The following is a 13,766-nucleotide window of genomic DNA, read 5'->3' as shown; positions in this document are numbered from 1 at the left end:
GGGTAAGAGAGATGTGTGGAAATAAAAAGAGCGTGGTTGAGAGAGCAGAAGAGGGTGTTTTGAAATGGTTTGGGCACATGGAGAGAATGAGTGAGGAAAGATTGACCAAGAGGATATATGTGTCGGAGGTTGAGGGAACGAGGAGAAGTGGGAGACCAAATTGGAGGTGGAAAGATGGAGTGAAAAAGATTTTGTGTGATCGGTGCCTGAACATGCAGGAGGGTGAAAGGAGGGCAAGGAATAGAGTGAATTGGATCGATGTGGTATACCGGGGTTGACGTGCTGTCAGTGGATTGAATCAGGGCATGTGAAGCATCTGGGGTAAACCATGGAAAGCTGTGTAGGTATGTATATTTGCGTGTGTGGATGTATGTATATACATGTGTATGGGGGTGGGTTGGGCCATTTCTTTCGTCTGTTTCCTTGCGCTTCCTCGCAAACGCGGGAGGCAGCGACAAAGCAAAAAAAAAAAAATTATTATTATTATTATTATTGTTATTATAATTATTATTATTATTATTATTATTATTATTATTATTATTATTATTATTATACTTTGTCACTGTAACCTGTGTTAGCGAGGTAGCACAAGGAAACAGACGAAAGAATGGCCCAACCCACCCATATAATCATGTATAAGCATACATGTCCACACATGCACATATACATACCTATACATTTCAACATATACATATGTATCCATACACAGATATATACATGCGTGCATAGTGCCGTTGTACAAAGGCAAAGGGGATAAGAGTGAGTGCTCAAATTACAGAGGTATAAGTTTGTTGAGTATTCCTGGTAAATTATATGGGAGGGTATTGATTGAGAGGGTGAAGGCATGTACAGAGCATCAGATTGGGGAAGAGCAGTGTGGTTTCAGAAGTGGAAGAGGATGTGTGGATCAGGTGTTTACTTTGAAGAATGTATGTGAGAAATACTTAGAAAAGCAAATGGATTTGTATGTAGCATTAATAGATCTAGAAAAGCAAATGGATTTGTATGTAGCATTAATAGATCTGGAGAAGGCATATGATTGAGTTGATAGAGATGCTCTGTGGAAGGTATTAATATATGGTGTGGAAGGCAAGTTGTTAGAAGCAGTGAAAAGTTTTTATCGAGGATGTAAGGCATGTGTACATGTATAGGAAGAGAGGAAAGTGATTGGTTCTCAGTGAATGTAGGTTTGCGGCAGGGGTGTGTGATGTCTCCATGGTTGTTTAATTTGTTTATGGATGGGGCTGTTAGGGAGGTGAATGCAAGAGTTTTGGAAAGAGGGGCAAGTATGAAGTCTGTTGGGGATGAGAGAGCTTGGGAAGTGAGTCAGTTGTTGTTCGCTGATGATACAGCGCTGGTGGCTGATTCATGTGAGAAACTGCAGAAGGTGGTGACTGAGTTTGGTAAAGTGTGTGAAAGAAGAAAGTTAAGAGTAAATGTGAATAAGAGCAAGGTTATTAGGTACAGTAGGGTTGAGGGTCAAGTCAGTTGGGAGGTAAGTTTGAATGGAGAAAAACTGGTGGAAGTAAAGTGTTTTAGATATCTGGGAGTGGATTTGGCAGCGGATGGAACCATGGAAGCGGAAGTGAATCATAGGGTGGGGGAGGGAGCGAAAATCCTGGGAGCCTTGAAGAATGTGTGGAAGTCGAGAACATGATCTCGGAAAGCAAAAATGGGTATGTTTGAAGGAATAGTGGTTCCAACAATGTTGTATGGTTGCGAGGCGTGGGCTATGAATAGAGTTGTGCACAGGAGGGTGGATGTGCTGGAAATGTGATGTTTGAGGACAATATGTGGTGTGAGGTGGTTTGATCAAGTAAGTAATGTAAGGGTAAGAGAGATGTGTGGAAATAAAAAGAGCGTGGTTGAGAGAGCAGAAGAGGGTGTTTTGAAATGGTTTGGGCACATGGAGAGAATGAGTGAGGAAAGATTGACCAGGAGGATATATGTGTCGGAGGTGGAGGGATCAAGGAGAAGTGGGAGACCAGATTGGAGGTGGAAAGATGGAGTGAACAAGATTTTGTGTGATCGGGGCCTGAACATGCAGGAAGGTGAAAGGTGGGCAAGGAATAGAATGAATTGGATCGATGTGGTATACCGGGAGCTGTGGTTTCGGGCATTATTGCATGACAGCTAGAGACTGAGTGTGAACGAATGGGGCCTTTGTTTTCTTTTCCTAGCTCTACCTCGCACACATGAGGGGGGAGGGGGATGTCCCTTTCCACGTCCAGGCCCCACAAAACTTTCCAAATATATATATATTCATATTTATATTTTTTTTTACATATATATCTTTTTACTTGCTACTTACTTTCTACCCCAGGAGTTCCTTCTACATTGCCTGATGAATTAAGAAATTTAAAGATATAAGATTAAGAAATGTGGCTGATTCAAAGAACAATTCCTGAAGGTGCAGATGGATTTTGATAAACTGACAGTGGATGGAAACATTGCAGACAGATTTTAGCATTGACAGATGCAAAGTATTAGACTTGAATGCCAACATTAGATTATTAATAGAAAATGCTATAGGAACAATGCTTAGCTGCATATTATAAAGCCAATGAAATGTTAGATTTCAGTGCTGAAAATACAAACTACAAACAAAGAATTCAGTACTCAACCTCCATATCACCCTGATGAGACCTCATTTAGAATATACTGTTCAAATTAGTTCACCAATCTTCCTCAAAGACTAAGAAAAACTAGAGCCAATTCAAAGAGCATCCAAAAACCCTATGAGGAAAGACTTGGACCTACAGTTATTCTCTCTGAGATCTCATAGAGTTTTTGATAGTGCTACATAGTTTCAACAACTTAACATAAAATGATTCCAATGTACAATTTTTTTTATTTATATTTTAGAGAGAGATTTGGTGACAATGAATAATAGTTTGAAAATCAAAGGAAAGAAATGTGATTGCAATGTAGACAAAAGATTTTGCCCATGTAGAGTGGTTGAGCATTGAAATAGAATAGTAAATGCAAAGACTGTAGATATCTTCAAATCAAGGTAAGACTAATACTTTACCGGTAACTAGTTATCACTAAGAAAAAAAGTCATGTTTATCACTTCATGTCTCTCCATTTTATAATTCACCTGCAGAGCAAATGTTAAACTGGTAGGAAACTTCTTCCACTCGCCCTTTCTCATAAGATTACCTTTTTTTTTCTTTTTTTTTAAGGAAGAGGTGAGTTTACATGCCAACTGATTTGTCTTGTATGTACCACTATTTTTTTTAGGCTTACAGATAACATTATGGACTATCAGGTCTGGTTATCTGCCCTTGCCATGTACCCATGCAACCTTTCTCTGTATTTGTCCAACTCTTCTTTGGTGTGCCATCTTTCCCTTTTATTACTTGTGATCCATCAAGACCAGCCTATCATATGCCAAATGTTTTGCCCATGACATCCTTTTAGGGCTTTAATCCATGTCCCTTATAAGAATATTTTCTTCATTCTGTATCAATACACTTAGTTCCAGCTTCTCTGTGCATGCAAGCCATGTTCATTACTCTTACTTTTATACTTTTCTAGGTATATATGGACTTGTGTTTCACATCCACACATCAGAAATTGGTGAAATTGTAACTCGGTAATTTATTTTTCAGTTAACAGAGATTTCTGAACACCTGTAATATTTCTCCCTTGCATATCTACTCTCACCAGTATCTTCCCCACTACCATCCTTATTGAACTTCACTCCCAGATAAAAAGTTAGCACAACTAACAGTTTATTGCCATGCTGACACATTACCCTTTGACTTCCTTTTCCTTTCAACAGCTTAGTATTGCTTTTATTTGCATTTTCTTTAAGTATCTTTTCTTGTACATGCATCATCAAAGTAAAGCACCATTCTTTCCAGGTTTTCCTCTGATTTAGCTAGCAACATAGTATGATCTCCATCAGCAGACATACCAAATCCCATTCTTTTCTTCATTTTGTGGTTGTATTTAGATATTACCCAACTTTTCCCTTACTGAGTGCGTTATCCATAAAAACATTATATAACTGGTGACCTCACTCTCTTTGTTCAGTTACCATTTATGTTAGAACCACTAACTCATATCAGTTATTTTCACTTATGCTCAGCTTTCATTAAAAGATTTCTAACGCACATACACACATGCATGCACGCATGCTTACTTGGTTTCTTGTGAACTTTTCTTTGTGCCTTATTTAAATCCAAGAATGTCTTGTACTTTTTTTCTTTTTCCGAGAACATTTTCCACTGTCTCCCAGAATGCAAAGCCCTGGATAGACATCCTCTTTACAAAGTCCCCCATGTTTTACACCTACAAGGGATTCAGTTACCCATTTAACAAAATTGGTCACAAAATGTGATTTCAGTATTGATTGCTGTTTCCCGTGTTAATGAGGTAGTGCCAGGAACAGACGAAGAAGGCCGTATTTGCTCGTATCCATTCTCTACCTGTCACGTGTATTGCATCAAAACAACAGCTACCTTTCCTCAACCAGGCCCCACAAACCTCCTCATGGTTTACCCCAACCACTTCACATGTCTTAGTTCAGTCCACTGACAGTACATCAACCCCTGTATATCACATTATGCCGATTCACTGTACCCCATGCATGCCTGTTACCGTCCTGCATTTCCAGGCTCCAATTACTCAACTTATATTTTTCTGTCCATCCTTCCATCTCCAATTTAGTCTACACCTTCTTGTTTCCTCCATTTCTGACTCTTGTATCCTCTTTGTTAACGTCCCCTCACTCATGCTCTCCTTATGTCCAGATCATTTCAAATATGTCATAATGAAATAAATGAAGGTTGTGTACCACATTTGCATCATATTATGAATTAATGTTACAGAAGTTTTATGTTTTGTGTATATTTGTCACCTTCAAGCAGAGTTGATGCATATACTCATCAACAAGCACAATACTAAAACATGTTGTCATCATCAAACCACTGTCATCACATGCCATTTGTCATCCATCTCTCTGTCTCTCTATCTCTCCTCTCTTCTCCTCTCCTCTCTCTCCATTCAGTTCTTTCTTATTTTCATATTTTCTTTATCTATTTCATTTTCTTGCCATAGTTTATCTCTTGATAGTATTGTACTGATCAGTTTCATGAACATGTTCATGCTGCATTGAACTTCATTATGTAACGTAAATATCAGATTATACGAAAGAGACTGTAAGTAAGGATAAAGCACATTCACAGGTGTCATCTCTGTACAGAAAGACAGCATTGGTTACTACCCGTAGAACTGACCAATTGTATGCCATACATTCCTCTTCTAAATCAACCTGATTAGGATTGAGTGAAGAAAAAAGTCCTAAATCTAACACATAGTTTGGTGACTGTGTGAATGCACAGAAAAAAAGTGTCTGTGGTATTTGCTATTTTAACTCTTTTGCTGTAGCAGTCTTAAAATTTCATTATACACTGTGTACAGTGGTTTTTAGATATATTTATGAGAAATTACATCATTTTGTTTTTAGGAATAAAGAGGAAATGATGTTTGGATAAAATGTTACACAACTCATCATCTTGAAAAATTAGTTTTGTGCACCATAGTTTTTGCTGTTCGACTGCCAGGCACCTGAAGAATGCCAGATGCACTTTTAGACATTCAGAGTGTGATGTGTGGTATTTTGGAAGCCCCCCCCCCCCCTTTTTTTTTTCCCCCAGACAAGATTGATTACTAGGGGCTCTCACCTCTATTGTAAGAATTTTACTGCTTTACAAATTGTTATGTAATTTACAGATCTTGTACTGGCTTCCTTGGCATTTTACATAGCCTGACTGGTGTATGGAAAAAATTAGGGATGTGGCATGTGGTAACAATGTGAAGGATGCCACAGCAAGCATTAATAGCCGTGTTTCACTGCAAGGCACACGCAGTTGGTTCAAGAATTATGATAGTTTGTGCCATACCTACAGTGAGAAAATAGAATATTGATACGTTTGCACACCAGCCACAGTAAATGGGTTAAAAAGCTTTACCACAGGACCATAGATAGACATATATGGAAAAGCCACTTATCCCATGTTGCAGACAATATGTAACTTTTTTCTTTTTTCCCAAGATTTCTGGAACGTACACAACATATCCTCGTATGAGATAAAAATGAATTTTCCCTTACAAATGTTCTCACTCAGTCAGGAAAAACCAAAGTGTAGAAAGCTGCCCAAACCTGTCTTGCCTCCGGCTGGAGAAAAGGACATCTCTTATTTTATCAGTACCTTGATTTTCAATAGGTCCATCTACGATAGCATTGATGGTGGTGTAGTTATTTAGATTCCTGTGATGGTTGCCCCATTGCCATTATAAACTGTAATCACAACTCTCAGTTACTATATCCCTGATAAGAGTTTCTTAAACTTCAGAGTAGGTTCATGTTATCCATAAAACATTATTCATTATTCTCTTTTTCTGTACAGCAAAGACAAGTTGGTCACAAGTTACGCCATCAGGTGCTGTTGTCGATACAAGTACTGTAACTGCTCAGAGCTCCTCTGTTGGTGCCACCCCTACACCCCCAACAGTCCTGCCTCCACATCCCTCCACTACACCCACACCAATCCAAGCTCAACAGCAACCTGCCTCAGAGCCACGCTTTATTTACTCTGATATTAGTATCACATCCCTCAGGGGTTTGGATCCTCACATATCAGTCTCTGTACCTCAGGTAAGTTTTATGTGAGTTTAGAAAAGTTGAAGAGTAGCTTTTTAAATTTTTTCACTTTTAATGTCAAAAGTGTTCATTTCTGGTTGAGCATCCCAAATCTGAAATGCTCCAAAATCCAAAAACATTGAGTAGTAACATGGCATTACAAGTGGAAATTCCACACTTAAACACATTATTTTCTTCATTGTATTAATGATATTTCCTATCTTTTACTGTTAAGTACTTGTGTGTGAATGAGTATAAAAAAGTGATAGCTTGTCAGTCACATGTAGATTCAGGGTCAGGAATGAATGTGATGCCAAACAGCCACAGATTGTCTACATGGGCAGCTGAGGTTGTGACACCTTAGCTTTCTGATGGTTCAGTGTTATACAAATTTTTTTAATGAACAGAATTACTAGAAATATTGTATAGATTACCTTCAGGCTGTGTGTATAAGGTCTATATGAAACATAAATGGATTTTGTGTTTGGACTTGGGTCCCATCCCTGAGATGTTTATTTATTTATTTTTTATTTGTTTTGCTTTGTCGCTGTCTCCCATGTTAGCAAGGTAGCGCAAGGAAACAGACGAAAGAATGGCCCAACCCACCCACATACACATGTATATACATACACGTCCACACACGCAAATATACATACCTATACATCTCAATGTATACATATATATGCACACACAGACATATACATATATACACATGTACATAATTCATACTGTCTGCCTTTATTCATTCCCATCGCCACCTCGCCAAACATGGAATAACAACCCCCTCCCCCCTCATGTATGCAAGGTAGCGCTAGGAAAAGACAACAAAGGCCACATTCGTTCACACTCAGTCTCTAGCTGTCATGTAATAATGCACCGAAACCACAGCTCCCTTTCCACATCCAGGCCCCACACAACTTTCCATGGTTTACCCCAGACGCTTCACATGCCCTGGTTCAATCCACTGACAGCATGTCGACCCCGGTATACCACATTGTTCCAATTCACTCTATTCCTTGCACGCCTTTCACCCTCCTGCATGTTCAGGGCTCGATCACTCAAAATCTTTTTCACTCCATCTTTCCACCTCCAATTTGGTCTCCCACTTCTCCTCATTCCCTCCACCTCTGACACATATATCCTTTTTGTCAATCTTTTACTCACTCATTCTCTCCGTGTGACCAAACCATTTCAAAACACCCTCTTCTGCTCTCTCAACCACACTCTTTTTATTACCACACATCTCTCTTACCCTATTATTACTTACTCGGTCAAACCACCTCACACCACATATTGTCCTAAAACATCTCACTTCCAGCACATCTACCCTCCTGCACACAACTCTATCCATAGCCCACGCCTCGCAACCATACAACATTGTTGGAACCACTATTCCTTCAAACATACCCATTTTTGCTTTTCGAAATAATGTTCTCAACTTCCACACATTCTTCAAGGCTCCCAGAATTTTTGCCCCCTCCCCCACCCTATGATTCACTTCCACTTCCATGGTTCCATCTGCTGCCAAATCCACTCCCAGATATCTAAAACACTTCACTTCCTCCAGGTTTTCTCCATTCAAACTTACCTCCCAATTGACTTGACCCTCAACCCTACTGTACCTAATAACCTTGCTCTTATTCACAGTTACTCTCAGCGTTCTTCTTTCACACACTTTACCAAACTCAGTCACCAGCTTCTGCAGTTTCTCACATGAATCAGCCACCAGTGCTGTATCATCAGCGAACAACAACTGACTCGCTTCCGAAGTTCTCTCATCCACTACAGACTGCATACTTGCCCCTCTTTCCAAAATTCTTGCATTCACCTCCCTAACAACCCCATCCATAAACAAATTAAACAACCATGGAGACATCACACACCCCTGTCGCAAACCTACATTCAGTGAGAACCAATCACTTTCCTCTCTTCCTACATGTACATATGCCTTACATCCTCGATAAAAACTTTTCACAGCTTCTAACAACTTGCCTCGTGCACCATATATTCTTAATACCTTCCACAGAGCATCTCTATCAACTCTTATCATATGCATTCTCCAGACCCATAAATGTTACATACAAATCCATTTGCTTTTCTAAGTATTTCTCACATACATTCTTCAAAGCAAACACATGATCCACACATCCTCTACCACTTCTGAAACCACACTGCTCTTCCCCAATCTGATGCTCTGTACATGCCTTCACCCTCTCAATCAATACCCTCCCATATAATTTCCCAGGAATACTCAACAAACTTTTTTTTTTTTTTTTTTTTTTTTTATACTTTGTCGCTGTCTCCCGCGTCTGCGAGGTAGCGCAAGGAAACAGACGAAAGAAATGGCCCAACCCCCCCCATACACATGTACATACACACGTCCACACACGCAAATATACATACCTACACAGCTTTCCATGGTTTACCCCGGACGCTTCACATGCCTTGGTTCAATCCACTGACAGCACGTCAACCCCTGTATACCACATCACTCCAATTCGCTCTATTTCTTGCCCTCCTTTCACCCTCCTGCATGTTCAGGCCCCGATCACACAAAATCCTTTTCACTCCATCTTTCCACCTCCAATTTGGTCTCCCTCTTCTCCTCGTTCCCTCCACCTCCGACACATATATCCTCTTGGTCAATCTTTCCTCACTCATTCTCTCCATGTGCCCAAACCATTTCAAAACACCCTCTTTTGCTCTCTCAACCACGCTCTTTTTTATTTCCACACATCTCTCTTACCCTTACGTTACTTACTCGATCAAACCACCTCACACCACACATTGTCCTCAAGCATCTCATTTCCAGCACATCCATCCTCCTGCTCACAACTCTATCCATAGCCCACGCCTCGCAACCATACAACATTGTTGGAACCACTTATTCCTCTGTAATTTGAGCACTCACCCTTATCCCCTTTGCCTTTGTACAGTGGCACTATGCAAGCATTCTGCCAATCCTCAGGCACCTCACCATGAATCATACATACATTAAATAACCTTACCAACCAGTCAACAATACAGTCACCCCCTTTTTTAATAAATTCCACTGCAGTACCATCCAAACCCACTCCCTTGCCGGCTTTCATCTTCCGCAAAGCTTTTACTACCTCCCCTCTTTTTATGAAGTACATTTTCCACTTTGTTAGAATTGTTAATGTTTTTTTTGCTCCTCTGTTATTTCTCCCACATATCAACCCGTTTCATATAGTAGTAAGGGTCTTGATTCATGGTGGATGAATGTCTGTAACTGGAGCCACTAATGCATGGAAATATCATAAACTTTTATAGTTATATGTTTCAGAAGAATTACTATTTATATTTTGTTGATTGCAGGTTTGTGGTGTTGCAACCAATGCACAGTTGAAACAGTTAGTTCGCCATGCTGTAGAGTTGGCCGTCCAAGAAATTGTTGCACCAGTCATTGATCGCAGCATCAAGATCGCCATCAATACTGTTGAGCACATCATTAAAAAGGACTTTGCATTAGATCCAGATGAATCTCGGATGCGTGCTGCAACACACCACATGGTGCGAAATCTGACTGCAGCAATGGCTATGATTACATGTCGAGATTATCTAGCCACTAATATTCCAAAGAGCATAAAGCAGGGATTGATGCAAGCATTTAACAGAGTAAGTATTGTTACTTTTTCGACCAGTCCTTTCATTGACTTGAAAGATTATTTATTTTCTTGGTTCTGAAAGAGAGGTTTCATGCTGAATATCTGATAAGGCCCATGACATACACTCTATTATTTTATTTATTATGAAGTCAAAGTTTATTTGTGAAAGTACTATGAGCTTTCTTCTTTGTAATATCTATCTCTTTCGCTTCACTAGAACTCCATTTACATGGGGTATATCCTTGGCAGACAGACATTCACTTCACCTATACATATCTCTATGAATGAATGATTTGTGTACAATTAAGAATATGGATTTCACCCAATTTTAATTGCGTCTTGATTTTTATCAATATTCTTCATTCACTCCTAAACCCTCATATAAATGGCCTATTTACACATAAGGAGTAATGGCCCAGATATCCTCTGCTGCTTTCTTGTATACATCTCCCTGTAAATACCACCCAAATGCCTGTCATTTCTTTTTCTAGCAACTTCATCCCGCCACTCACTACCCTTTCTAATCTGTCCACCTCCTACCTTTTGCATGCCACATGCATCTCTTCCTCGTGCCATCACTGCTTCCATAAATACATCCCATTGCACACCCATTCCCCTTGCTTCATTTACTCGTACCCTCTACCATTCTACACTCAGTCTCCCTTGGTATTGCCTCACACAGGTCCCCTTTCTAAGCCCACTTACTCTCACAACTCTTTTCTCCCTGCAGTTTTTCCTTTCTTTTGAAAACCTCTACAAATCTTCACTCTAACTTTCTCAAGATAGTGATCAGACATTCACATTTACATCAAAAAGTCCCTCATTTATGTGCCTATTAATAAATGTAACCTAATAATACCCATTAACCATCTCTCCCACTCAAGTACTTATACCAGTGGATATCCCTCTTTTTAAACTAATTATTTTCAATCACCAGTGTTTTTCCAGCAAACAAACTGTTCACCATTTCCATTCATAACATGGACCCCCCATCACGCAGACACACACACATGCAAGTGTATATATATTATTTATTAATTATACTCAATCGCTGCTTCCCACGTCAGCAAGGTTGTGCAAAGAAACAGACAAAGAACGCCCAAGCACCCACATGCACATACACATAAATGCACATTTTTTTTTTTTTTTTTTTTTTTTTTTTTTTTTTTTTTTTTTTTTTTGCCGCTGTCTCCCGCGTTTGCGAGGTAGCACAAGGAAACAGACGAAAGAAATGGCCCAACCCACCCCCATACACATGTATATACATACGTCCACACACGCAAATATACATACCTACACAGCTTTCCATGGTTTACCCCAGACGCTTCACATACCCTGATTCAATCCGCTGACAGCACGTCAACCCCGGTATACCACATCGATCCAATTCACTCTATTCCTTGCCCTCCTTTCACCCTCCTGCATGTTCAGGCCCCGATCACACAAAATCTTTTTCACTCCATCTTTCCACCTCCAATTTGGTCTCCCTCTTCTCCTCGTTCCCTCCACCTCCGACACATATATCCTCTTGGTCAATATTTCCTCACTCATTCTCTCCATGTGCCCAAACCATTTCAAAACACCCTCTTCTGCTCTCTCAACCACGCTCTTTTTATTTCCACACATCTCTCTTACCCTTACGTTACTTACTCGATCAAACCACCTCACACCACACATTGTCCTCAAACATCTCATTTCCAGCACATCCATCCTCCTGCGCACAACTCTATCCATAGCCCACGCCTCGCAACCATACAACATTGTTGGAATCACTATTCCTTCAAACATACCCATTTTTGCTTTCCGAGATAATATTCTCGACTTCTACACGTTCTTCAAGGCTCCCAGGATTTTCGCCCCCTCCCCCACCCTATGATCCACTTCCGCTTCCATGGTTCCATCCGCTGCCAGATCCACTCCCAGATATCTAAAACACTTCACTTCCTCCAGTTTTTCTCCATTCAAACTCACCTCCCAATTGACTTGACCCTCAACCCTACTGTACCTAATAACCTTGCTCTTATTCACATTTACTCTTAACTTTCTTCTTACACACACTTTACCAAACTCAGTCACCAGCTTCTGCAGTTTCTCACATGAATCAGCCACCAGCGCTGTATCATCAGCGAACAACAACTGACTCACTTCCCAAGCTGTCTCATCCCCAACAGACTTCATACTTGCCCCTCTTTCCAAAACTCTTGCATTCACCTCCCTAACAACCCCATCCATAAACAAATTAAACAACCATGGAGACATCACACACCCCTGCCGCAAACCTACATTCACTGAGAACCAATCACTTTCCTCTCTTCCTGTACGTACACATGCCTTACATCCTCGATAAAAACTTTTCACTGCTTCTAACAACTTGCCTCCCACACCATATATTCTTAATACCTTCCACAGAGCATCTCTTTCAACTCTATCATATGCCTTCTCCAGATCCATAAATGCTACATACAAATCCATTTGCTTTTCTAAGTATTTCTCACATACATTCTTCAAAGCAAACACCTGATCCACACATCCTCTACCACTTCTGAAACCACACTACTCTTCCCCAATCTGATTCTCTGTACATGCCTTCACCCTCTCAATCAATACCCTCCCATATAATTTACCAGGAATACTCAACAAACTTATACCTCTGTAATATGAGCACTCACTCTTATCCCCTTTGCCTTTGTACAATGGCACTATGCACACATTCCGCCAATCCTCAGGCACCTCACCATGAGTCATACAAACATTAATTAACCTTACCAACCAGTCAATAATACAGTCACCCCCTTTTTTGATAAATTCCACTGCAGTACCATCCAAACCTGCTGCCTTGCCGGCTTTCATCTTCCACAAAGCTTTTACTACCTCTTCTCTGTTTACCAAATCATTTTCCCTAACCCTCTCACTTTGCACACCACCTCGACCAAAACACCCTATATCTACCACTCTATCATCAAACACATTCAACAAACCTTCAAAATACTCACTCCATCTCCTTCTCACATCACCACTACTTGATATCACCTCCCCATTTGCGCCCTTCACTGAAGTTCCCATTTGCTCCCTTGTCTTATGCAAAAAAAAATATATATATATATATATATATATATATATATATATATATATATATATATATATATATATATGTATATATATATATGTATATATATATTTTTTTTTTTTTTTTTTTTTATACTTTGTCGCTGTCTCCCGCGTTTGCGAGGTAGCGCAAGGAAACAGACGAAAGAAATGGCCCAACCCCCCCCCCCCCATACACATGTACATACACACGTCCACACACGCAAATATACATACCTACACAGCTTTCCATGGTTTACCCCAGACGCTTCACATGCCTTGCTTCAATCCACTGACAGCACGTCAACCCCTGTATACCACATGACTCCAATTCACTCTATTTCTTGCCCTCCTTTCACCCTCCTGCATGTTCAGGCCCCGATCACACAAAATCTTTTTCA

The 13,766-nt window shown here is 40.1% G+C and overlaps 1 protein-coding gene across 1 annotated transcript in view; it reads left to right on the top strand.

Annotated features, from left to right (window-relative positions):
- Not1 (CCR4-NOT transcription complex subunit 1) overlaps positions 1-13,766 on the top strand; it is a 560,605-nt gene that overhangs the window by 390,984 nt on the left and 155,855 nt on the right. The window contains exons 24-25 of the mRNA XM_071695617.1: positions 6,420-6,667; positions 9,992-10,291. Coding sequence (XP_071551718.1) covers positions 6,420-6,667; positions 9,992-10,291 — 548 coding nt within the window. The remainder of the gene's footprint in view (positions 1-6,419; positions 6,668-9,991; positions 10,292-13,766) is intronic.

This window comes from Panulirus ornatus, chromosome 58 (assembly GCF_036320965.1).
Source record: "Panulirus ornatus isolate Po-2019 chromosome 58, ASM3632096v1, whole genome shotgun sequence".
NCBI classification, from domain to species: domain Eukaryota; kingdom Metazoa; phylum Arthropoda; class Malacostraca; order Decapoda; family Palinuridae; genus Panulirus; species Panulirus ornatus.
The sequence above is the reverse complement of the archived record's forward strand: the minus strand, read 5'-3'. Positions and strand labels throughout refer to the sequence as shown.